This window comes from Gopherus evgoodei, chromosome 6 (assembly GCF_007399415.2).
Source record: "Gopherus evgoodei ecotype Sinaloan lineage chromosome 6, rGopEvg1_v1.p, whole genome shotgun sequence".
Classification (NCBI taxonomy): Eukaryota; Metazoa; Chordata; order Testudines; family Testudinidae; genus Gopherus; species Gopherus evgoodei.
In genome coordinates this window covers 111,182,171-111,209,113 of record NC_044327.1, presented here as the reverse complement: position 1 = coordinate 111,209,113, position 26,943 = coordinate 111,182,171, and the positions used below count along the sequence as shown (strand labels likewise).

The window sequence follows — 26,943 nt, the reverse complement described above, 5'->3', positions numbered from 1 at the left end:
GAAAACTGCGAGAAGTTCCAGATTGCTTACAGGCCAATCACACAAGTAAGGGTTTGCAGGACTGACCCTTCAGATTGCAGTCTCCTTGGAGCAGCAACTGTTTTTATTTTTGTTTTGTGCAGCATCAAGCAAGCTGTTGGTGTTTAGCAAATAATACGTATTTATATTTATTAATAATAATGAATAGCTCTTAACTATCACTTTGAGTCTGGGAGATCTCACAATGCTTTACAAATTCTCCCTCCTGGACAACCATGTATTCACATTGTAACTGAGGGCAGAATTTAGCCCCTAGCTCTGTGGTGTGTCTGGTCTCCCTGAACCATAAGCCATCTCACAAAAGGGCCCTATCTTGCTCTCGCCAAAATCACTAGAAAAAATCCCATTGATGTCAGTAGGAACCGGATTGGGCCTTTAGGGCCTGATCCAAATCACACTAAAGTCAGTGGGAGTCTGTTTACTGACTTCAGTGAGTTTTGGATTAAGCCCTTAGTTTGGAAGTGAGAGGCATTTTCAAAATAAAAGTTCCACAAGTATTTTCTCTCTGGCTTCCTGGCTCGCTCTGCTTGTCATCCTTTTCAGTGAGTTTACACTTCCCCCTGCCTGCGGTTGCTTTATCAGAGCAGTGGGTTCACACTTCACCCTGGGTATAAAGCAACAGAGTCAACTCCTCTCTCACACACAGGCACGCACACACCAAATATGCTCAGAATGACACGGACCAGCACAGCATTTGTCATTTTACTCTTTTTTCTTCTTCATACCACTTCTGGAGAAAGTGGTTCTACCTCAGAAGATGAGTCTGGTGAGTCATTTCACGTTTGCCTGCAGGATCAAGAATAAATTGAAAATGTGATTTTTAATGAGATCCTCAAACTTCTACAACATGCAGCTGCAGCCGTTAAACAGAATGGGTTAACATTTTAGCTGTTAGCTTTGCCTCTTTCATATTCTTTATGCATGGGATTTGTGTGATTCTGGTGGATTATTTACACAGGTATCTATCGATACTTATGCCTGGTCTTGCATCCTTCTGCACCTCAAACTCCTATTAAAACCAGTGAAAGAGTGGGGTGCACAAGGAATGCAGGATAGGGCCTACTTAGTCTCTCTCATTATGGTTAGCTTTTGTATAAGAATTACGATTGTTTAAGGCTGGTAAGTAAAGAATTAGTTCATTCCATTATGTTTTGCAAATACATGAAAGTGCCATATGAAAAGGATAAGGCACTGATTCTGCTCTCACAATCCTCTTAGGGAAAAATGTTTTAAAGTGCCAGAAACAATCCAGTCTGCTCCCCCCTACAGGCAAAAAGTTTCCTATTCAGAAGATTATTTTGAGCCCCAGAGATAAGTTATCTCAAGCAGAGAGTGGCCCTATGATGCAAGGGATGTTGTCTAGTCCCCCGTTTTGGCGAGGTGGGGTGAGGGGGCATCATTTAAATAAGGAGCTTCTAGGAGCTACCTGCAGCACATCACTGATGTGTTTTTATCATAAAGGCACTAGAATTACATCGGGGCATTACAGTAGTAATGACCTTAGTTCAACAACCTGAATTATTTTGCTTTGACAGTTAAAAGTATTTTGCAGTAGAAATAACCAAATTTGTAAATACTCCATTCAATTTAGACATTCTGTACCTAGTTCTGCACTACATTCAGGAAAATTTCCCATTGCCATCAATGAGATTATTGTCTGACACACAACTTGAGACTCAGATTCTTTAAACTGCCTAGGACCCAATCCTGAAAACCTTTACTCATATGAATAATCCTCACTCATATGAGTAGTCCTGTTAAAGTCAGTGAGACAGTGCAGATAAGGACTACTGACGTAAGACTAGTCTCTCTCAATTACCAGTCATTTAAGTTCCTAGCATTTTGTTATTAGATGAGTAGCAGTATGGGTTCTGTTTTTAATGGTGAGGTAATTACGGTGTATCGATGCTAACTTTTAGATGTAACGCCATTAGTTCCCTCTGTTTTTCCCATCTGCAGTGACTTATATATTTATTATACCAGAACAAAGTGCATGGCAGTTTTACTGGTTAGAAGACTTTAAAGAACAAACTGGTTTACAGAACTTAAACCTACTTATGATGTGTTTTTCCCTATTTGCTTGTATTTATATAATTTGCAGCTGATCAGTACCTGATCCTGCAATCCCTTATTCAGGTGAGTGGTCCCATTAACATCAACATTAATACCAATATATTGAAATCAGTGTCTCTGAAATCACTGGGACCACTCAACTCTGACATATATTATTAACCCTGCTCCCTTTCAGTCAAAATCGCTTTGCCATCAACTTCAAAGGGAACAGGATCGGGCCCTGGTTAAAAACAGAAACAGATCCTGAAAACCCTTAGTCATGTGTCCCAGTGACTTCAATGGCCCAGCTCACAGGGTAAGTGTTTGTAGGATGGGGTCAGCTCACATCAGAACTATTTTAATTTAAGATAAGTTCTAAATACAGCAGATATTCAATCAGAGGCCAGCAACACCATGGCAATTTAAGGTTCTGATCCTGCAACCATTACATCTGTGCTTAACTTTATTGTTAACCAATATATATTATTGATATGACACACATTAATATGCATTAAGCCCACAATATCAATATGACATTATATTGTATCTATATTTCTAGCAGTTACATGGCCTAAACTGACCTATATCTTTTTATAATTCTGTTCACTTATGCTAAGCATCCCGTAACACTTTGCAAAGCTGAAGTCAGCTTTGGCATGTGAAAATAAGGGACTTGTGAAAGGCAAAATACTTTAATGTTCTACTACAGTATAAGCTGAGGAGGTACTTTCATGGACCAGTCCCTGGAATGCTAGTATCAAAAAAAAAAAAAAAAGATAAGGAAAGGCACAGAAAAACAAGTTAAGGGGCTGGGACAAACTGATGGGTTGGATTTTAGTGATATGTAAAGAGTTTTGTAACTTGTAAAGTCATCCTAAAAACACTCCTAGCTGAAACACACTTTCTCTCAGGTGAATTCAACAATGCTGCACAAGACGGCTTCCCAGAAACTGGTATCCTACCGAGTCTTTCTTCCTGTACATTCTCATATTAGCTTTTAGCAATAAACCTGACTGATATTGGTCATTTGGTCTCTTGAATATATTTCTTAATGGACCAAAGTGTAGTCAAGCAATTAACTATACAATTTATCAAGGGTATGTACTGTGAGTAGTCCTATGAACATCAGTACACAAAGTTAAGAATGTAAATAAGTCTCTGCAAGTATTTATATTGTGGTGGTGCCAAAGTACCCTGTCAGGATTGGGGCCACATTGTGTTGTGTACTGTACAAACAAGGAAAAGAGCCAACTGCCTTAAAGGGTTTACAATGTGAATGATTATGAGCCCAGTTCTTCTCCTATTAAAATTAGTGTCAAAGTTCCCCACTGATTTAAATGAATTCAGGATTAGGTGTTAAGTTTGAGTTACCTATTATCTGGGGGAAAGGGTCATGCTCCTGCAAATTTTTACTGATGTAAACAGACCTTATTCACATCATTAGTCATGTAGAGGTCACTGGGCCCATGATTAAAAGCTATTTATGTGAGTTAGGATTGGCAAGTTCAGGAGTCAACAGGGAAAGAAGTATATTGTTGATTGTCAGATAGCAAAATTTAATTTCAGGCTGTAGAATACGGTACATGAAAATTCCTTTTAAATAGCACATATCATGCAAATTGCTAATCTAATATTTTAACTGATCATTTTTTACTTTTACAAAAACTTTTCATGACTCAAAAAAGTTGCATTCACAGTGTAGGCATTCAGTGCCAGATAGGGTGACCAGATGTCCTGATTTTATAGGGACAGTCCTGATTTTGGGGTCTTTTTCTTGTATAGGCTCCTATTACCCCCCACCTCCACCCCAATTTTTCACACTTACTGTCACCCTAGTGCCAGACATTGCAAGTCAGCTGCCCTCCTGCTTTAATCCTAGTCTAACATCTGAAGAACCCCTTTACTATTTAAACATTCAACAGTTCAAATGCTAGACAAAGAAGCTCATCTTCCTTCGATATTCACTCTTTAGGACCGCAGAATGGATTCTGATTTACAACGTCTGCCACTTGAGTCCCATTCTTATGGGTACTGAATAAATACAACTTTTCAGATAATTGTAGCAGCTGTCAAGAGGATTCTTATTTGAGAGTCTTACTTGTTGATATGATACAATCCATAGATGTATACGTATTATGACATGGCCTTTATTTACATATATAAACAACCATTCAAAACAATGTCGCTATATAAGTAATAAACAGTAGTAATAATAATTCACAACAATTTTAATGTTACCCATATGTAAGAATTATAGATAACTCAAGTCAAGTAATTGTATCAGAAGTCTTAAGTGTGCTGCATAGTCTGTGGTCATATAGGACATGAGTATCTATATGTGACCAGATGGCTCAGATGAATTGTGATAGACTTTCACCTCTATTAAACCAGTCCAAAGCCAGTTCTAGACTAGTACTGATTGGAAGCTGTCTCTCCTTAATAGTCAAGGTGAAATAAATGTCATGGTCTTGGTCCAGGTGTCCATGTAACAAAAAATATTTCTACTACAATTGGCACTAAATGGCAGCCTTGGAGTTTCTATAGACTAGAATCTCAGGGTTGGAAAGGATCTCAGGGGGTCATCTAGTTCAAACCCATGCTCAAAGCAGGACCAAGCCCCAGCTATTTTTTTTTGTCTCCATCCCTAAACAGCCCCCCTCAAGGACTGAACTCACAACCATGGGTTTAATAGGCCAATGCTCAAAGCGACCTATTCTTCCTTCTAGCTACAAATGAGCCAAAAATGAAATGGACATAGAGAACGATTATTGTGATTACTGCTACTGATTGGCCAATTGCACCTAAAAATTGGGTGCAGTGCTAAACTATGAGAAAATAACCTATTAGTATTGTTACCTTGTCCTGTCCCATCCCATTCCTGTCTGCATGTTTCTTTCATCCACCTGTGAGGTCTTGGCATTTAGTCTGTAAGCGATTTGGAGCTGGAGCTGTCTTTTACGATATGTGTGTACCACATCTAGAAGAATGGGGCCCTGGCTTTAAACTGAGGTCTCTAGGGCAGTAGGGTAATATAAATAACCATGAATAATACCTCATGTCCCTCCAGTTCAGAGTTGAGGCACATTGGCAGGGCAGTGGAGTGATGCTTGCACAGCTGCGCCCCGGCTGTACCTGTTCTGTGGATAAAAGAGGACTTCCTCCTCCAAAGGCATCAATCCTACATCTTTCTCCAGCATTCAGTTCTCCTAAATATTAAAAGAAGATGGTGGACCAAGAAGGATGGCGCTTCATATATCATCATTCTCATCCCCAGAAAGCAGTAGGGAACAGAAGTTAATACAGCCTGGCTTTCAGACAGCTAATGCTCACAGGGCCCATTACGGAGAACAGTACCACTGCTTCTTACCCACTTTTCAGCTAGCTTCTGTGCAGAGGTGCTGAGGGGAGGAAGCACTGTCTATTCTTCCCTGGTGGACCTGCCATGGTGCCATTCACAATCTAACTCTTCATTATCAGTTCTGCTGAAATTGGGGTGGAAGTTGGGATGGAAATATTTCTCTCAGAAGTTTGTTTATTTTGCTATCCCTGATCTGACATGCGAGAGCTTTGGCTATGAAACATGCATCATCCAGTCAAATAGCAATTGTTTTATGATTCATCAAGGCAAACTTTGAAGAAACAGTGTTATATGACAGAAAGTTTGAGATTTCCCTGAAAGCCTGATGGTATGACATTTGACAGAAACAGCTGGTGCAGTCAAAATGTGCCACAGTGCTCAACCGCCTGTGCCAGCGTAAGGGGATTTGAAATGAGACCTCTAAAATTCTACCTTAATTTTCTAGCTCTTGTCAATAATCTGACAGCAAAGCACAAGTATCAGTTTCATTTCATATAAGTTGGGGGGGCATGAGCTATTTTGCAAAGAAAGGCTGTTGATAAATTATAGAGAGTTCAGCGAAGAGCCACAGGAACGATTAATGGATTAGAAAGGATTAAAGAAATAGAAAACATGCCTGATAGTGATAGACTCAAGGAGCTCAATCTGTTCAGCTTAACAAAGAACAAGTTAGAAGGTCATTTAATCACAGGCTATAAGTACCTACATGGAGAACAAATATTTCATAATGGGCTCTTCAGTCTAGCAGAGAAAGGTATAACACGATCCTGTGGCTGGAAGTTGAAGCTAGACAAATTCAGACTGGAACTAAGGCCTGGGGGTAATTAACCATTGGAACAATTTACCAAGGGTCATTGTGTATTCTTCATCACCAATCAAAATTGGATGTTTTTCTAAAAAGATTTGATGCAGGCATTATTTTGAGGAAGTTCTGTGGCCTGGGATATACAGGAGGTCAGACTAGTGATTACAATGGTCCCTTGTAATCTATGAATATTCTCAGACAATTTGCGGCCTGTCTAGACAACTGCTATTTGTACCTGTTTAGCTACAATAATGTAATTATGCTGGTGTAGCCTCCAGTGTAGATGTACTGCACCAGAGTAATAACGTGCTTTGCTTAGTTTGAAACACCAATACAAATAGCCCCAGCACAGACAAGCTTTAAGTCATGGCCAGAAACTCCCCTTCTATTTCAGTCCTAAATTTCTCAAACAGTAACTTTTATTCTTGCCAAACTGAGTGATGGTGATATTGTGTGACAAATGGAGTCTAGGATGCGTCAAGCTAATTTTCCATATAAGATTTATGTCTAGAGATTGATGCTATATTCTGGGAATCCTGGTTTGTTACTGGTGCTCCATACACATTTCTTACTATGCCTAACATGTTATGAGATATAACACCTTCAAAATCACAATATCATGATTTCTAGAAAATGCTGACAGTTTTTTAAAATGGATTAGTTCCCACTCTTCTCTTGGTCTGAGGTTTGTACATGGTTCTTACAATTAATATTTGGCGACCTGTGACTAAGATGGCCATCTCAAATTCATGCAAATTAACACTATACACTATTACATCACACTGTATGTGTATTGCATGCATCAAAGGGAGTTCTATGTACAGAGGGCTTCCAAGATCCAGTCAATACTCCATCTTTTATACTATGATTAATGATAAAAGCCAAGACTGGCATATTTCTAAACCAATAAGTTAGCTCCTGAATGATGTCATTTTATAATTGATACACTAACTACCCTGTGTGTCCTTGAATATGAATGTCAAAATGGATGGAATTCACCCTTTGTGCAGAAAGATTACATTTAATAAGCCCAGAAAAAAAGAAAAAGAAAAACCCTTTCTATGATTTTATAAAACTGAAATGTGGTGCTTAGACTACTGGATTCTTCTCCTTTATATAACTTCTAATAAAAGAGCCTGTTTCATAATGAAACTGTTAAATTGTATTTCAAACAAACACAGTCATTTGCTTCATTAACATTCCGTATATTTCTCCTTAGATGATGAATTAGAGAACATGGACATTGAGTGTTTCAGCCAGCTGGAAATTAAGGAAGACTGTCACTCCCTAATATGCAACGTTACGGAGTTGGACCTTAACAATACTAATGTTAACCTTACAGTATGGTAAGAAGCTACATACTATGTCAGCTATCACAGTACAATAATTTCTGAATACTAGTAATCAATATGCCATAGGTTGGAAAGCATGGATGGAAGAACTGGGAAAAGTTCTGATTCTGAGTTTTGTACCGGTTTTGAGTACAATAGTCTGGAAAAATCAAGAGTTTGGTGAGTCAGAATCCAAACTCCAAATAAGAAAATGAATCAGCTGAAAGGAATTTGTACAATACACGCCGATAACTTTGTAATGTACATACTGGGTCTGATCCTGCTCCCACTGGGCCAGAGTCTACCTGGTCATTATGCAGAATGGGAGTATTGCCACTGACTTCATTGGGAGTATCTTAGTAAAATTCAGCTATACAGGCAGAAGAGGGTGAAGAGGAAGTGTCCATTATTTAAACCAAGACAGAAATTAACCAATCATCTCCATGCACAGAAAACATGCACTAGAATAAATATTCTGTACAAAATGTGCACAGTTATCAATGAAATCAGAGAACTTTGCTTCGTGATGGGGCCATAGCAATATTTTCAACCATGTTTTTGTCACTGAGGCAGACTTTGTCAGACATTTGGTTCTGTAGTTTACTTTTGCTTTATCCTTTGGCTTGTTTTTCCCGAAACTGAAAGTATGGTAACAATCAGCAAAAGAAGGGGATTTTTCAGCATCCAATTCTTCTAATAGTGGCTTTACTTGTTTTCTCTTATTTGTTAGAATTTTTCTATTTTCCTGACAAATGAAATAAAAATTGAGACATGGTGTCACGGAGACTCCAGGCGATGCTCTGGAACTGATTCCTATGAAGCCAGTCAGGACTCTGGTGAAGACTCCTCCCTGTGAGCGAACTGTCTTCAGGGCAAGAAGCTCACACGGCTTCACCTTCCTAGGTCTGACCTTGGAGCATTCAGCATCCTCTGCCCCACCGTGCACTTCCCACAGCAAGCCCACCCAGGCAGGGTCCTGGGGAAGCCAGAGGGTCCTGCACCCCCACTTCGCAGTCAGATGTGACTCTTAGCCAGCCAATAAAACAGACTTTTATTAGATGACAGAAACACGGTCTAAAACAGAGCTTGTAGGTACAGAGAACAGGACCCCTCAGCCGGGTCCATTTTGGGGGGCAGTGAGCCAGACACCCACGTCTATGCTTCACTCCTCATCCCCAGCTAGCTTCAAACTGACTCTCCAGCCCCTCCTCCTTTCCTTTGTTTCTTTCCTGGGCCAGGAGGTCACCTGATTCCTTTGTTCTCCAACACCTTTAGCTATCACCTTGCAGCGGGGAAGGGCCCTGGCCATTAGTTGCCAGGAGACAGAGTGTCGGCCATTTATGTTCACTGACCCTTTGCTCTGCAACAATTACATCCCCTTATTCCACCACCTAGAGACTTAAGAAATTCATAGGGGAAACAGAGGCACCCTTACAGTACTCAGAGGAAACATTAAGAACAGTACCACTTTGTCACACATGGTGTTTTCTATGCATGGAAATAATTAGATTAAAAAGTATCATTTTAGAAAATGGAGGTTCATTAACTTATTTCATTAATAAGAAAAGTTTAGTAATGTACATTGTATTTTCTTGTTTCCTACATTCATAATGATCACTAATGCTGCATGACTTCAAAGAGTCTGCTGGAAATAATTTTCCAGTGACATCTGCCATGACCTTCAACACCTAACAGACTGTTGGTTTGCCAAATTATTTTGTAGCTTCAGAACTGTATCTCATACTGTAGCTTGATCAAGTTCTTTCTCTTTGTGACGGGTTTGGTCACAGAGACCCCCTTGAGGCTGTCACCTGACATGCTGGAATTACCTCTGAGCCCGTTTTGCCTGCCAGCTTGGGATTCCAGAACCCTGCCTTGTTGAGCCAGACACGCTAGCCTACTGCAACACAGACCCAGGTCTGGTCCACAACCCCAAAGCTGCAGACTTTAACCAAAAACTGCTCAGCAAATCACCTTTTTCCAGCACCTAGATACCCAGTTCCCCTTGGGATCCAAACCTCAAATAAATCCTTTTTACTCTGTATAAGGCTTAAACGGGGTAAACTCATAAATTGTCCACTTTCTATAACACTGATAGAGAGATCTGCACAGTTGTTTGCTCCCCCAGGTATTAATCATTTACTCTGGGTTAATTAATAAACAAAAATGATTTTATTAAGTATAAAAGTAGAATTTAAGTGGTTTCAAGTAATAACAGTCAGACCACAGTAAGTTACCAAAGAAAATAAAACAAAACATGCAAGTCTAAGCCTAATACATTAAGAAACTGAATACAGGTAAATCTCACCCTCAGAGATGTTCCAATAAGTTTCTTTCACAGACTAGATTCCTTCTTAGTCTGGGCCCAATCCTTTCCCCGGTACAGTTCTTGTTAGCTCCTGCTCAGGTGGTCACTAGAGGATTTCTCATGACTGGCAACTCCTTTGTTTTGTTCTACCCCCTTTTATATATTTGGCACAAGGTGGGACTCCTTTGTCTCACTTTGGGTTTTCACCCTTCCTTCTAAATAGAAAAGCACCAGGTTTAAGATGGATCCCAGTACCAGGTGACATGGTCACATGTCCTGTGAGACCCCGAGCCTCCATTCTTTCTGGCCTGACTCAGATGAACACAGGAAGGCTTACAAGTAAACAGGGCCATTTACAACCAGTTGTTCTGGTCAATGGGAGCCATCAAGATTCTAAACCACCATTAATGGCTCACACTTTGCATAATTACAATAGGACTTTAGAATAATACTTCATATTTCTAGCTTCAGATACAAGAATGATACATTCATACAAATAGGATGACCATACTCAGTAGATTATAAGCTTTGCAATGATACCTTACAAGAGACCTTTTGCATAAAGCATATTCCATATTCACATTCCAAGCTTATTTTCATAAAGCATATGGAGTGCAGCGTCACACTCCTGGCTCACCTTTTGAAAAATAGCATTTTTGCCCATAGATCAACGGTATTTCAAACTAATTGCTCATTGTCAGGATGTCATTTGTTAAATTAGGGAAGCTTTTTTTCATAACCATCGTTATCATCAGTTGTATGACAGGCATATACCCTGCCTCAGTTTCCCCTTTCTTCTGCTCATGAACAGAGTCTCTCAATGTCCAATAGAAAGCCCACCTCTGGGCATAACCTATTGACAGCCACCAGTGCAGTAATTCCCCCCAAAACCCTTGTAGTAAAACCATTCCCATTAAACCCACAGTAAACATACAACAGTTTTTCCAGTCCCCTCTTCAGGGACAGCACCTCCAGGTCCCTCACCCAAGACTCTATGGCAGCATTGTGTTCCCTGTTTCTTTTGCCCTGAGCCAGGGCCTCATTGACCAGGCCTTACTGCCAAAGAGTGACCAGTCTCCTAGCTGTTACCACAGCCCCCTACAAGAGATCTCCCAGAGTTCCACTTAGGGTTGCCACCAACTCAGGCTTTCCCAGCATAGTCCCTTTTCTGACATAGCTGTCCCAGGCAATCTGTCACGGTGCTCAGCACACACCTCCAGCAGTCCAGTTTTATGGGCTCAGGATCATCTTGGATGTCTCAAGTTTTTGTATCTCCTGAGATCTTCCTTCCTGTGAGTCCAACCCTATTCAGGGAACAACTTTCAAGAACTGACCCCTGGTTCTGGGCCTCCTCCCAAGTCCCTCTACTCAGGTTTTTACCCTGCATACTCCCCCCAGGCCTCCCTGCCTCAGTCCAAGCCTTGCTCATGGCACATCCCTCCAGGATCCACCCTCTTGCTTCTCCTGACCAAGCAGGATCTTCTCCTTTTGCCTAGGGCCACGGTCCAGGCCTTCTCCTTGTCAGGTGTCTCCAGTTTTGAGTCTCAGCTCAGTTCTCATCCCTAGTTCTGCTCTAGCTAGCCTTAGAGTTAGCGGGGAGGGATAGCTCAGTGGTTTGAGCATTGGCCTACTAAACCCCAGGTTGTGAGCTCTAATGCTTGAGGGCACCATTTAGGGATCTGGGGCAAAAATGCATCTAGGGATTGGTCCTGCTTTGAGCAGCATTAACTAGGTCCTTTCCAACTCTGATATTCTAGGAGAGTTCATATCTCCTGTTGCTCTGTCTCTGGTGTCAGACAGCCATCTTCTGACCCAGGTACCCTCTTTTAAAACCCAATCAGGAGGCAGCTGACCAGTCACTGATGCATGGGCGTCCACTCTCTGTGACACATTTTTTCCAAGTTTCAATATCCTGGCCTAAACTTCCTATTTTATGCAGTGCATTTTCATTGTGATATATCACATCAATCCTCCCTTCCTCCACTATCAGAGTATCAGAGGGTAGCCGTGTTAGTCTGGATCTGTAAAAGCAGCAAAGAATCCTGTGGCACCTTATAGACTAACAGACGTTTTGGAGCATGAGCTTTCGTGGGTGAATACCCACGAAATGCATCTGAGGAAGTGGGTATTCACCCACGAAAGCTCATGCTCCAAAACGTCTGTTAGTCTATAAGGTGCCACAGGATTCTTTGCTGCTTTTACCTTCCTCCACTGTTCTTCTGTCTTCCACACATTCTTTCATCTATGTCCATCCTTTAAAATCTCCAGTCTGTGCTCATTTTCCACTTGTAATACATCCCTGCATTCTATGATTTGGTTGAGCTGTGACCTGCACAGATAATTAGCTGTGGTTCTAAAAAGTGTGATTGCAGCCAGCTTCTGACAGAAATCAGTGATTCTCTGTTTACTTTCTTCTCCTCTGTTGTTATAAATGTATTGATCTTAAATTGTTGGTTTTAAATTGTGGTCATGTCAGCTGTGGTTGTCATGGATAGAGGAGCATGTTGAAGTGAAACAGTGCCATGTAACTTTTCCCCTCATTTATTATCATTTAATTAACATGGTGATTCTACTTCTGCTGCCATCAAAGGTAAGTTTTATCATTGACTTAAATTGGATCAGCCACCACAAGGCTCATCTGAAGTGTATTTTTAAATTGAGATAAAATGTTTTTTTAAAAAACAAAGTTATTTTAATACAAACATCTCAAATTAAACGATAAAATCTCTCCTCGGTTTTCCTTACACAGCCCCATAGCTCCTAATGTGATTTCACAGACGTACCACTTGATCAGTACACCCATGGAACCAGAATTAAAAAACAATGGCCATATTGTGATCCCATTATTTACATGACATAGTACCTTATTCCACAAGGAGTCTCACTGAAGTTCATATAAATAAAGGTAAGCAGCAGGTTTAAAACAAACAAAAGAAAATATTTTTTCACACGACACACAGTGAACCTGTGGAACTCCTTGCCAGAGGATGTTGTGAAGGCTAAGACTACAACAGGTTTCAAAAAATAACTAGATAAATTCATGGAGGATAGGTCCATCAATGGCTATTAGCCAGGAAGGGCAGGGATGGTATCCCTAACCTCTGTTTGCAAGAAGCTGGGAATGGGTGACAGGGGATGGATCATTTGATGATTACCTGTTCTGTTCATTCCCTCTGGGGCACCTGGCATTGGCCACTGTCAGAAGACAGGATACTGAGCTCGATGGACCTTTGGTCTGACTCAGTATGGTCATTCTTATGTAACAAAATCTGGCCCTTAATAAGAGATATCAGTGTGAGATTCTGGGAGCCAGCAGGGGAAAATAGCTGCCTAGTAGTTCCTGCTCAACCACAGTAAAATCCAACAACATTCACTATATTAAGGCCACTGTTTTTGTCTCTGGATGGTTAATCTTGTTGTTTAACATCAAAGCAGCAAATTGATCCAATTTTGACACACACACACCTTTCCCTCTCCAAACTCCCCACAAATAGCAAAGAAACAGAGGGTCTCTGAACAGCCTGTGCAGGGCAGCATGGCCCAGGAAGAGGGTCCCCAGTAGGCCTAGATCAAGTCTATAAAAGGCTAAAGGAGACATCTAAAGAGCAGAACCTACCAGAGCATTAAATTAATCCTAAAATTAAAGCCACGACTGCAGCACATTAAGTCAGTTTGCAGAGGCTAACCTCCAGGAACAAAGAGGAAGAACTAGAATATGTATCTTAGAAGACAATATGGACTCTGTTAGGATCACTAGAGCAACAATGTCTGATCCAAAAGCTACAATATGGAATGAGTGATCTGGAGGACTGGTCCTACAAAACTAATTTGAAGGTGGTCAGGCTCCCTCTGGAAGTGGAAAAGTACAGGCCAATAGAATTACTGTCTAAGACCCTACTTCGATTCTTTCCTTATACCTTGATACAAAGCTGAACATAGAAAGACCTCTCCACTCCCTAGCCCCCAAACCTTCAGCTAATGCCAAACCCATGGAATTTATATTCAGATTCCTAATATACAATGTGCAATAATCCAGCCTTTAAAAAGTCAGAGAAAAAGGAAACCTGAATTGTAATGGGCATAAAATAATATTTCCCAACTACAGCTGAGCTGTAGTTAAATAAAGAGTCCTGTTCAATATGTCAAGGAAGACGGTCAAGGAGAAAGGACTGACCTATTTTATAACCTTCCCAGCTATTTTTAAAATCAAGCAGGCTGGCCAACTCCTTGGCTTCTCCAGACCAGCAGAAGCAGAAAACTATATTGCCTCCATATAATTAAACAGACAAATTTATGTGGCCATGCGATTTTCCTTTGCTATTCAACCCTTGTGTTGCTGGGTTGTTGTCACCAGAAGCAAAAGGATTGGGAGAAGGTCCCACATCAGCTTTGCACCCTCCATATCCTCCATCTTTCCCATATGTAAAGCCAGGCGGAGCCACTGGACAATCACATACTCAGATCAACACACCAAATCCCTCTGAGCAAGAACCCAGCGGAGACAGTCACTGTATTGTATCCTCTCACTGAGACACTGGAGGTAATTGATTTGCCTAACAAACTGTTCAAATTGGGATTGGTCATTTATCAAGCCAAATCTCCTGTCTCCATTTCAAATAATGGTTTGGTTTTTCATAGGTTATTTATTTATTTATTTATTGGGGGAAAGGAGTGGGTGGGGAGGGTTGCTGTCTCTTTGTCTTATTCATAGTGTTTTTAAGAAAAGACGGTTACTCACCTTTGTAACTGTTGTTCTTCGAGATGTGTTGCTCACATCCATTCCAGTTAGGTGTGCGCGCCGCGCGTGCACGTTCGTCGGAAACTTTTTACCCTAGCAACTCCAGTGGGCCGGCAGGTCGCCCCCTGGAGTGGCGCCGCCATGGCGCCCAATATATATCCCTGCCGGCCCGCCCGCTCCTCAGTTCCTTCTTGCCGGCGACTCCGACAGTGGGGAAGGAGGGCGGATGTGGAATGGATGTGAGCAACACATCTCGAAGAACAACAGTTACAAAGGTGAGTAACCGTCTTTTCTTCTTCGAGTGATTGCTCACATCCATTCCAGTTAGGTGACTCCCAAGCCATACCTAGGCGGTGGGGTCGGAGTGAGAAGTCGCGGCATGGAGCACTGCAGTTCCGAAGGCCGCATCCTCTCTCGACTGCTGGACCAGGGCGTAGTGGGAAGCAAAGGTGTGGACCGATGACCAGGTCGCTGCCCGACAGATTTCCTGGATGGGCACACGGGCCAGGAAAGCCAGCGATGACGCCTGCGCTCTGGTAGAATGCGCAGTCACACGGCCCGTAGGGACATGGGCCAAGTCATAACAGGTCCTGATACAGGACGTAACCCACGAGGATAACCTCTGGGAGGAGATAGGAAGCCCTTTCATACGGTCCGCTACCGCCACGAAAAGCTGGGGGGATTTGCGGAAGGGTTTGGTCCTCTCTATGTAGAACGCGAGAGCTCTACGGACATCCAGCGAGTGGAGCTGCTGCTCCCTGCCTGAGGAGTGAGGTTTTGGGAAAAAAACCGGGAGGAAAATCTCTTGGTTGACGTGGAAGGCTGAGACCACCTTGGGTAGAAAGGCAGGGTGTGGTCTAAGCTGCACCTTGTCTTTGTGGAAGACCGTGTATGGGGGGTCCACCACAAGGGCTCGGAGTTCCGACACCCGTCTAGCTGAGGTGATAGCTACTAGAAAGGCAGCCTTCCAAGAGAGGTAAAGCAGGGAGCAAGTAGCTAACGGCTCAAAGGGGGGCCCCATGAGCCGGGACAACACCAGGTTAAGATCCCAGGTTGGAGCAGGGGGACGGACGTTAGGGAATAACCGTTCCAGCCCCTTAAGGAATCTCGACACCGTCGGGTGAGAAAAAACGGAGCGACCGTCCGCACCCGGGTGAAAGGTGGAGATAGCTGCCAGATGGACTCGCAACGACGATAAGGCCAGACCATGTTCTTTGAGGGACCAAACATAATCTAAGATTTCGGATACCGAAACTTCCATAGGGCGGAGATTTCTCTCTACGCACCAACAGGAGAAGCGTTTCCATTTTGCCGAATATGTGGCTCTTGTGGATGGTTTCCTGCTGCTCAAGAGCACCTCTCTTACAGGCGTGGAGCAGCGCAGCTCGGAACCAGTTAGCCACGCAGGAGCCACGCCGCTAGGTGCAGCGACTGCAGGTCTGGGTGACAGAGGGACCCGTGGTCCTGGGTAATCAGGTCCGGATGAAGGGGCAGGGGAACTGGGTCGGCTACGGCCAAGTCTAGCAGCATGGTGTACCAGTGCTGTCTGGGCCATGCCGGGGCCACCATGATCACACGAGCCCTGTCTCTGCGCACCTTCAGGAGGACCTTGTGAACCAGAGGGAACGGAGGAAACGCATAGTACAGGTGGGTCGACCACTGGATGAGGAAGGCATCCGCTATCGACCCCGGCTCCCTGCCCTGAAAGGAGCAGAACGCTTGGCACTTCCTGTTCCCCTTGGACGCAAAGAGGTCCACCCGGGGATAACCCCACCTCCGGAAAATGGAGAGAGCGACGTCCGGTCGAAGGGACCACTCGTGTGACAGGAAGGATCTGCTCAATCGATCCGCCAGCGTGTTCCGTACTCCGGGAAGGAAGGAAGCCCTGAGGTGAATGGAGTGGGCTACGCAAAAGTCCCAGAGTCGTATCGCCTCGAGGCACAGGGAGGAGGACCTGGTGCCGCCCTGCTTGTTGATATAATACATGGTCGTCGTGTTGTCCGTGAACACGGCTACACAACGACCCTGAAGCTGATGACAAAACGTTTGGCAAGCAAGGCGGACCGCTCTCAACTCCCTCATGTTGATATGTAGCCCCACCTCCTCCTGGGACCATAGGCCCTGCGTCCGCAGGGTCCCTAGGTGGGCCCCCCAGCCTAGATCTGAGGCATCCGTTGTCAGGGATACCGAGGGCTGAGACGGGTGAAAGGGAAGACCCGCACACAATACGGACTGGTCCACCCACCAGCCGAGGGAATCTAAGACCTTCTGGGGGACTGTGATTAACATGTCTAGCGGTTGCCTTGGTCTGTAATGACTGATAAGCCACAGCTGGAGAGGCCTCATGCGGAGCCGAGCGTAGTCGGTCACAAAAGTGCACGCCGCCATGTGGCCTAACAGGGTTAGACATGTCCTCACTGACGTCAACGGGGCTGACCGCAAGCGTTGAACGATCGCCGCCATGGTCTGGAACCGCTGCCGAGGCAGCGAGGCCCTGCCCACAGTGGCGTCCAGGACGGCCCCGATAAATTCCACCTTCTGAGTGGGCCTCAGGGTGGACTTGTCTGTGTTTATCAAGAGGCCCAGACTCGCAAACATGCCGGTGATCACGCGGACATGGCTGTACACCTGCTGTTCCGACGTGCCCCGAATCAACCAATCGTCCAGATAAGGGAACACGTGGACACGGTTGCGCCGAAGATGCGCCACGACAACTGCCATGCATTTTGTAAACACCCTCGGGGCCGTGGACAGGCCAAACGGGAGGACCGCAAATTGATAATGACGAGCCCCCACAACGAAGCGGAGGAAGCGTCTGTGGCGTGGCCAAATGGCAACGTGGAAATACGCGTCCTGCATGTCGAGGGCGGCGTACCAGTCTCCCGGATCCAGGGATGGAATAATGGTCCCCAGGGATACCATGCGGAACTTCAACTTCACGAGGTATTTGTTGAGTTCTCGCAGGTCGAGGATAGGCCTGAGGCCCCCCTTGGCCTTGGGGATCAGAAAATAGCGGGAATAAAACCCCTTGCCTTTCTCGTTTTCGGGAACCGCCTCTATAGCTCCTTTGCTGAGGAGCGTCCGCACCTCCTGCCGAAGGAATTGCTCGTGAGAGGGGTCCCTGAAGAGGGACGAGGAAGGAGGGCGGGAAGGAGGGAACGAAACAAACTGCAGGCGGTACCCCGTCTGCACCACGCTCAAGACCCAGCGGTCCGATGTTATTTGGGACCACGCCGGGAGGAAAAACGAAAGGCGGTTGGAAAACGGAGGGGAAGGATCCGTAGGGGAAACTGTTACTGCGCCCTCGAGCGTACCTTCAAAATGAAGGCTTAGGACCAGGCGGGGGTTTTGAGGAGCCTTGGTTCTGCCCCCCTTGGTTCCCCGACTGCCTGCGCCTCCCGTTCCTGCCGCGGCGCCTGTAAGGGTCCTGCCGCTGGCGGAACTGGGAAAACGGCCGACGGTGCTGCTGTTGCTGCGGCCTAAAGGGTCTACGCTGTGTCACGGGGGTGTGCATCCCGAGGGACCGCGCAATGACCCGGTTGTCCTTTAAACTCTTAAGTCTGGGGTCTGTCTTATCGGAAAACAGGCCCTGGCCTTCGAAAGGAAGGTCCTGTATCGTGTGCTGGAGCTCTGGCGGAAGGCCGGAAACCTGCAGCCAGGAGATGCGACGCATCGTAACTCCTGACGCGAGGGTACGGGCAGCCGAGTCCGCAGCGTCCAAGGAGGCTTGCAAGGCCGTGCGCGCGACCTTCTTGCCTTCGTCCAAGATGGCCGTGAACTCTTGGCGAGCATCCTGTGGCAGCAGCTCCTTAAATTTGTCCACTGCCACCCAGGAGTTAAAGGCGTATCTGCTCAGCAGGGCCTGTTGGTTAGAGACCCTGAGCTGCAGCGCCCCAGCCGAATACACCTTACGGCCAAGGAGGTCCATCCGCCTGGCTTCTCTGGATTTGGGGGCCGGAGCCTCCTGGCCGTGACGCTCCCTATCGTTCACCGATTGCACTACCAGTGAACCGGGAGTCGGGTGAACATGTAAATATTCGTACCCCTTAGAAGGGGCCATGTACTTCCTCTCGACTCCTTTCGCTGTCGGAGGGATGGAGGCCGGGGACTGCCAGATAGTATTGGCATTGGCCTGAATGGTCCGTATAAACGGCAGGGCGACCCTGGTGGGAGCATCGGAAGAGAGGATGGTAACAATTGGGTCCTCTATCTCCGAGACCTCCTCTGCCTGCAGACTCAGGTTTGAGCCAATCGCCTGAGGAGGTCCTGGTGCGCCCTGAGATCCAGCGGGGGGGGACTGTTGGAGGAGGTACCCGCCACCGCCTCATCCGGGGAGGAGGATGATGAGACCCCAGGCACAATAGTGTCCAACTGAGGGTCTTCCTCAGCCCTCGCCTCTGTCTCCGGAGCCGCAGCGGAGTCCTGCTGTTTGGACCCTTCGTCCCCTTCCGGGGAGGGAGGGGGGCGAGACAAAGAGGCTTCAGGGGCCCTACGCTCCGCAGTCGCCGGCCTAGCAGGGAGCTGCTGGGGGCCCTGGGCCTGATGGTACGCCCAGGGTGTCCAGAATCCCCACTGTGGGGGGCCTTGGTCCTGCAGCGGCGGATCAGCAAACAGCGCCGCCTGCCGGTCGGTGCCCAGCGCATAGCCGCTGTCCGTCTGGGAGGACACGGACGGCTGCCTGGAGGGCCACGGCGGGGCCGACCCTGGATGGTACGGGTCTGCGCGGGCCGGCACGGAGGATCGTCTCGGTGCCGGGGACCGGTGCCGGGAGTCATAACGGTGCCGGGACCGGGATCGGGATCTGTCACGGTGCCGGGCGCTGCTTCGGGACCGGGATCTGTCACGGTGCCGGGCGCTGCTTCGGGACCGGGATCTGTCACGGTGCCGGGCGCTGCTTCGGGACCGGGATCTGTCACGGTGCCGGGCGCCGCTTCGGTGCCGGGACCTACTACCAGCTCGGTGCCGGGAGATCGACCGGGACCGGAACCTGCCACCAGCTCGGTGCCGGGAGGTCGAGCGAGATCGGGACCGGGACCTGCCACCAGCTCGGTGCCGGGAGGTCGACCGGTGCGGCGAGTAGCGTCGGGACCTGCTGCTGGAGTCGCGGTGCCGGTGTCGACTGGAGCCTGACCGCGACCGTCTCGATGCCGACCGGTGCCGCGAGTGCGACCGGTACCGCTGAGGGGAGCGGTGCCGGGACTGCGAGCGGCGTCGGGATCTGGAGCGCCCAAGACGTCGGGGCCTGGATGGCGAACGACTGTCCGTGGGCGGTGCCGACATCATGGGCTTGCCTCTGGACGTGACCCGCACCGGAGGAACCGGGGGTGGCAGCCGAGTAGGCTCCGTCAGGGCAATAAGGTCCCGAGCCGAGGCGAAGGTCTCCGGTGTGGATGGGACCATTATCTCAACCCCAGATCTCATGGGGGAGCTCGGCGGCACCGGACTCAACAGACCCGCCGGGCCCGGAGTCAACGGTGCTGACGGTGCCGGCGGCGCCGCGGCCGATGTCGAGGCCGGGCGTTCAAGCCGGGTCTGCCTGGCCGGAGTATTAGACTTCGACGGCCTAGGCACTGATTCCGGTGCCGGAGAAGGTCGGTGCCGAGGAGTCTTCTCGGTGCCGGAGCGATCCGGTGCCGGTGCCGAAACCACGGTCTGCGAAGTCGACGGGTCAAGTGCCGCCTCCATTAGGAGAGTTCGGAGCCTCTGATCCCTCTCCTTTTTTGTCCTCGGCTTAAAAGCCTTACAGATGCGGCACTTGTCAGATCTGTGCGATTCCCCGAGGCACTTCAGGCACGCTTCGTGGGGATCGCTGGTAGGCATGGGCTTCTTGCAGGCCGCACACTGCTTGAAGCCTGGCGAAACAGGCATGAGCCTGGCGCCCGGTGCCGGGAAGGGCTAAGCCCCCCGGCCAGGAACTACTTAACAGCTATTTACTAAACTATCTACTTAACAATACTAATTAACAACTATCTATAGAACTAGAGATAAGCGATAAACAAGCGATAGAAACTAGGAGAGCTAGGGACGTGGAGGACAGCTATGCCGCGCTCCACAGTTCCAACGACCGACACGGCGGTAAGAAGGAACTGAGGAGCGGGCGGGCCGGCAGGGATATATATTGGGCGCCATGGCGGCGCCACTCCAGGGGGCGACCTGCCGGCCCACTGGAGTTGCTAGGGTAAAAAGTTTCCGACGAACGTGCACGCGCGGCGCGCACACCTAACTGGAATGGATGTGAGCAATCACTCGAAGAAGAACAGCATACCAGTAATGTATTCAGTTTAAATTACAGGTGTTGATATTTGGTGACATACCCAAGGAAGAGGTAAATATTTCAATTCTTATGGCTCTTTAAAGAGCCAGCCATTGGAAGGTCGTACACTGAGATTTTGGACCCATTTCTCTAGAAGAGATGGTGGAGTAGTTTCTTCTTGCTTTCCACCTCTCATATTATTCCAGTGGATCCCCAAGCAGATGTCTGTGTCATTAGACTCTAACATCCAATGCATAGTTATATGTGGATTTTAGCCCAGAAACCCTATTAAAATGTACTCTGAGATGTTCCCCTTTTGCAGGGGAGGGTAGTTGAGAATATTGATGTATTTTGCATTCAACTTGGGGCAGAGGGGATGTGGTTGTTTGGGCTTCCCTTTCTCTAACTTCCTGATCTTTTATTCCACCCTGACTCAAGGGCACTGCTTTCTCGTATCTTTGCCTTTTCTTACATCCCCTGCCCCCTTGTCCTACCTCCTCTCAACTCTTTCTTATCCACTTAACCTCTTGCCACTCTAGCTTCTCTTTTCCCTCTGAAATCTTTATGAACTCCCCAAATACCCCTCACACTGGAGACCTCACCCTACCTGTACCCTTTGGTCTCAATGAGTATGGCATAAGATGTTTGTTGGGATACTTATCTAGGTGAGTACCTATGGCTAATTTAGTTAAAAGTGCTTCTTGAAACATAAAAGGATTTGGTAAAAAGGAAAATAATTGTCTTGCTTAAGAAAGTTGAAAGCTGATATCGACTCCAGGAAACACACCTCACTGAGTCTGAGGCTGAAAAGATTTTAGAAAGTGTGGACTGGTGAAGGCGTTTTTTTGAAATTACTCAACCAGATCTTGGGGATGTCAATCTTGTAAAATAAAAAACTGCACCCACAAACACTGCCAACTGATAAAGACACTGAGGGAACACCCTTACTTGTTGAAGTTTGTATTTCTGATGTTACGTAAAATCCTATATGCCTCCAGCAAAGATGATTCCCTCCTTTCTCAATCATTTTTGAGATTAATTGACTCCTCCCTAAAAAATTTGATTATAGAAGGGGACTTCAATAAAGCATTAGACTTGCTTTTGGACAGATTGAGCAGACTCCAACCATCCCAATTCTCTGCTATGCAGACCATTAATGCCCAGATAAAAGAACCGGGTGTACAGAATATATGGAGACTGCAGCACTCTACAGGTAGAGACTACACCTTTTTCTCACCTCTGCATTCCACATATTCACAGATTGATTATTTTTTGGTAACAAGTGGCTTGGTGAGCTGTGTTATTAACAATGAATAAAAGTGATTATGATCTCTGATCATGCGCCTTTGCCATTGCAGCTCTCGTCCCCTGAAAAGCTGCAGGCTGCCAGAAGATGGTGGTTAAACTTCTCTTTACTTGTAGACACACAATTTACAAACTTTGTGAGGGAGGAAATACAATTTTTCTTTGAAACCAATGAGAACACGTTGGTCTCCTAAGTGATCTTGTGGGGTATTTCAAAGTATACTTAAGAAGCAGAATAATACCCTACTCCTCCCACAAAAAGAGAACTAGACATATCACGCTAATGAATTTCAGAGGAAATCTCAAGAAAGCAGACCATCTGCTATGCTGATTTCATCCTCTTCGGGTAAACTCCGAGGAGGACTAATCTCAGGTACAAAACCAATAAAATAACTGCAGCTCAGGCTGAATTTGCTTTGTTAAGATTAAAACAGACATACCGGAAATCAGGCAATAAAGCTGGGAAATTATTAATGCATAGACTTGGAGTGAACTCACTAAAAGCTAAAATGCCCTCAGTTCACTCAAGTCAGGCTGGATACTCACCAATCAAAAAATATTAATGTACAGTTATCCAAATTCTACCAATGGGTGTATTTAGAGGAAGATCTTACGGAGAAATCTGTCACAATTTTGGCCTCTAAGAAAGTGTGGTATCTGGTTGCTTCTAAGTTTAAATGTAATTCCTTCAGTTTGGGGTAACACCAACATTTTAATTGCCTGTAGATGCATTCTATTGCCTCATTGGATTAACAAAGAGATTTTGAACATAAACCACATAACTAAAAATGATTCCTTCATGCTTTTTTCTCACCTTTAGGAAAAATCCCAGCTGGAGCAAAGAAGGAATGGCAACAGCTTCTACTTAAACCTGATCTCCAACACCAGTTTGGCCTACCTGCTTTCGCAGCACCAGATCCCCAACCCATAGGGCTTCCTGAAAAAGTAACACTACCTACCTATGCCATTGACCAGTCTATATTTCTATCTATGAAGCAAGTTGGCAATCAGCAGTGGCAATATTAGAAAGCAATGGGAACATGAGCTATCTATTTCCCTTACCAACACCCAGGGAAATCAGTTCCACCACAAAGGATTGCTCACTGGATTTGGGATTAGGACTGATCTGTCAGAAAATCCTTTGGAGGATGCACTAGACTCCATGTAGATGTTTCAAGTCCAGTGCAGCCAACTCTGACAAATGCTGGTGCTGCAATGCAGCAGGCTGTAACTTTTACCACATAGTATGAGATTGCCTTGTCATCCATCTTCTTTGGACAGAGATAAATATTTAGGCCAATTTCTTTCAGTCCAACAACATGGAACTTCAGGCTGGCCATGCCATCTTAAGGCATGCCAATCTATCTTGCAAATTGAAATCCTTTGACAAACTTTGGTTGGGTAGAACTCTGATCATAGCCTAATGTCTAATTCTACAATGACAGAAGTAAGTCCCAAGTGTGCCAACTATGAAAGAATGGTACTCTCACTTGTTCAGTCTGGTGACAGTGGAACAAAACAAGTTTTCCAATAGAAACAACAAAGATAAGTTTATGGATATATAATTTGGAAAAATGGAAATAATCTATTAACTTTCTCATTAATGCAACCTTTTTGTTTTTTGCAGTTCCCTTGAGGCCTTAAGCCCCTCCCATTCTCCTCAACCCATCCTCTCCCTCCGTTTTCTTTTCCCTCTTTACCCCTCTCCGACCTATCGGTCCTCTCCTCTCTTCTCCTCTTTTACTTACCTTTCAGGTTTTAATTTGGTCCTCTTTCAGCACTCCTCTTTCTTTCCTGCTTCTCCCTTTCCTCATCCCAAAAGGGAATAATTCTGGAGATTAGTTTATGATTTTACTTGATAATGAACCCCACGCTGGAGATGAATAACAAAAATAGCATTATTATTACATAACTACACAGGTAAATCTCCTTAACCAGTTAACAATTGTCTTTGTTATACTATTCTTTGCCCTTAATAATGAAGAAGTTTGGTTTTTACCTACTTTGTTGTATAATCTCATAATGGTTCTCTCTAGGTTAGAGACCTTTCTTTTCTTCGTTATCTTTATTAGCTGTATTAAAATAAACAACAAAGAATGGATTTTAAAAGCCCCATTGTAGGGCCCGATTGTTCAAACCAATATTACAAAATTACTTACTATTGTGTATTATCCCTTTCAAAGAAATGATGCTTGATTGCAACTACTTCACTAAGGGCTTAGTAGGTGCCTGCAGAATTGAGCTTGTGTTCTGCTCTGTAGATCTAGATGTGCTTGGAACTTGAAAATCTGACCTCAAAGATCACTGCGAAAATATTTAAGAATTTTTTTTCATTACGATTGAAAAGAAACTAACTCTGTCACATTGAATCAACAGCAGCACCATCATTGAAAAGCGTATATGTTCGACTATGGAGAAACAGGAAGGCACATATTTTTTATATTTCTATGGAATCCTCTCGCCTAAGGAAGTTTGTGTGGTCCTTGAGTCAAACAGACCGTACTGCAGGAGTGTGGAAGTAACCCATATTGGTAAGATGCCAAGTGCTTTACACAGTATTAAGAAGTCTAAATTATTGGGAAAAAATTGATGCAAAAACCAACATTCACTCCAGATAAAACGGAGGAAATGGTGGCTGGTTGAGGGATCAAGACATGGTGAGTTAAGGTAATTTGTGGCCATAAGTCCAGAAAATATGTGGATATTCCTTACCAATCCTTCCCCCCAAAACTAAACATGATTGAACTGTGTTTAGAATAGGGGACTTAGGTGCTGGCCTATTCTACTTTGCTTTTAATCTACCCCATAACTGGAGAGACTTGTGGATAGCCCAGGCTGCTCTGAAAAGGTTTGTCCTCCTTTGCCAAGAAGTTATGCAGTTTAGGGCTGTTGTTGGATGATCAATTTCTCCTACAGTCCAGGTTGGCTCCAGTGACCAAGTGCCTTTCTTCCATCTGAGTTTGGTGCAATGACAATAACCAATTGGGATGCTTGCCTTCCTGCAGTTATCCTTGTTTTATCACCTCCACATGGAATTCTGTAAAGCACTGTACACACAGATGTGCTTGGAGATCACCTAGAGACTCCAACTAGTGCAAAGTGCAGTAGTCCGACTACTCTAGTGGAATTGGCAGTCAGAAGCACGTTACAATAGTATTCCATATTCTGTATGGCTTCCTGTTTCATTCCAGATGTAATTCAAGGTTATGGTATTGAGCTCTAATGATTTGGAGCCTAGCTTCCTGAGAAATGGCCTCTTTCCCCATGCGCCATTGGTACAGTTGAGATTAGTTGATTCACTCAAGCTAACAGTCCCTTAAATATCTGAGGCACCTTATCAGAGTGTTCTCAGGTGAGGACCTTTGATTCTTGAATTCACTTCTATTCTAGTCTGTTTAGCTTCATACGCCACACACTGCACAGTGGTGTATGAGAAAGCACTTCAGTGTGTTTAACTCCAAGGCTCTGCAAATAATGGGTAGGTCAGATTTTCTTCTGAAGGATAAGGGGTTTAAAGTAAAATTTTGGTCAGATGTCCCTATTATTCATATGCCTGCATATCTTTCTGAAATATTCTCCTTTGAGTCTGAAACTTTCCATCCTTGGCCTTAGCCCCGGGGTAAATTGTTTATGAATCATTTGAGAGCGTTCCCTTTCCTAAATTTTCTTTTATGCATAGTGTGTGTGGGAGTGGGGTGGAGAATAACTTTTTTTTTAATAAAACCCTTGTAAAAATATTAATGCTCATCCATACCATGAAAACAGTTACATGAGAACATCTCCAAATTTGGTATATGACCAGTCCACAGTGGCAGAGTCTCCCAGATAATTATGGGGGGAAAGAGTTAAAAATTAAGAATTTATTAGGCAGTTCTTAGCATGCTTAGTGGTGGGCTTCTGCTAAGTCTAATTAAGGTCTGTCCCCTCTTGGCTTCACTAGAGAATGAGATCATGTTATTACACAACGGGAGGTGTCATATTAACTAACATGACATCATTTTCTAGTGAGTACAAGCCCCAAGTGATATCAGTGAGAGAACTGAATATTCTGTTTGAGCAAGGTCCACGCTGGAACAGAAACTGCTGCTTCTCAGGCTACTATCAGGACTGGCTCCAATCCTGCTCCCATCAAAGTCATATTAAAAAACATAATTTTTAATTCCAACAAAAACAAGGAAATTGGCCAGAAAGAGTACTGAAGCTTTGAGATCAGCAGAAGGAATTTTGATCGAAGAGTCAAAACTTTCCCATTGTGCTTGAGTAGCCCTGGTTAGATCTAGATTTTTTTCACCTAATACTTTGTCATTTCACACTGCCTGCATACCTGCAAGGCTGTCACTAATGGACAGAGAAGCCACAAATACATTTATACTTACAACAGAAGAGACAGGCATAGCAATTTATGACATATTCTTTACTGAAATTATGTTGTATTTCAAAATCTGGAGAGGAGACACAATCTAATGACACTGATCAGGTAAAGCTCATACTTGACTGTTATGTGTTTTAGAATTACTTTCCAATGATTCAATGTTACAATGCAATGGGGCATTATCTCTATTCATAACACCAGTTATAACGCCAGATTCTCAGCTACAACTGAGAAGCACACAGCACAGCTCTGGAAGGAAGTACAAAGCTGATATGAAGCTCACCATTGCATTTCCCCAATGCTGGGCCAGCCAGGTGCCGGGATGATTCCCTGGAGGAAGTGAGAACTTCTGAGCAGTTGTTTTGAAGTCTTTTTAAAATAA

General features: G+C 45.1%; 1 protein-coding gene across 1 annotated transcript in view; it reads left to right on the top strand.

The window, feature by feature from the left end:
- Window positions 1–618: 618 nt before the first annotated feature.
- Window positions 619–26,943, top strand: part of IL7R (interleukin 7 receptor) — a 39,648-nt gene continuing 13,323 nt past the window's right edge. Inside the window, exons 1-3 of the mRNA XM_030567105.1 lie at window positions 619–805; window positions 7,474–7,600; window positions 24,566–24,720. Of these exons, the coding sequence (XP_030422965.1) occupies window positions 703–805; window positions 7,474–7,600; window positions 24,566–24,720 (385 nt within the window). The 5' untranslated portion in view covers window positions 619–702. The remainder of the gene's footprint in view (window positions 806–7,473; window positions 7,601–24,565; window positions 24,721–26,943) is intronic.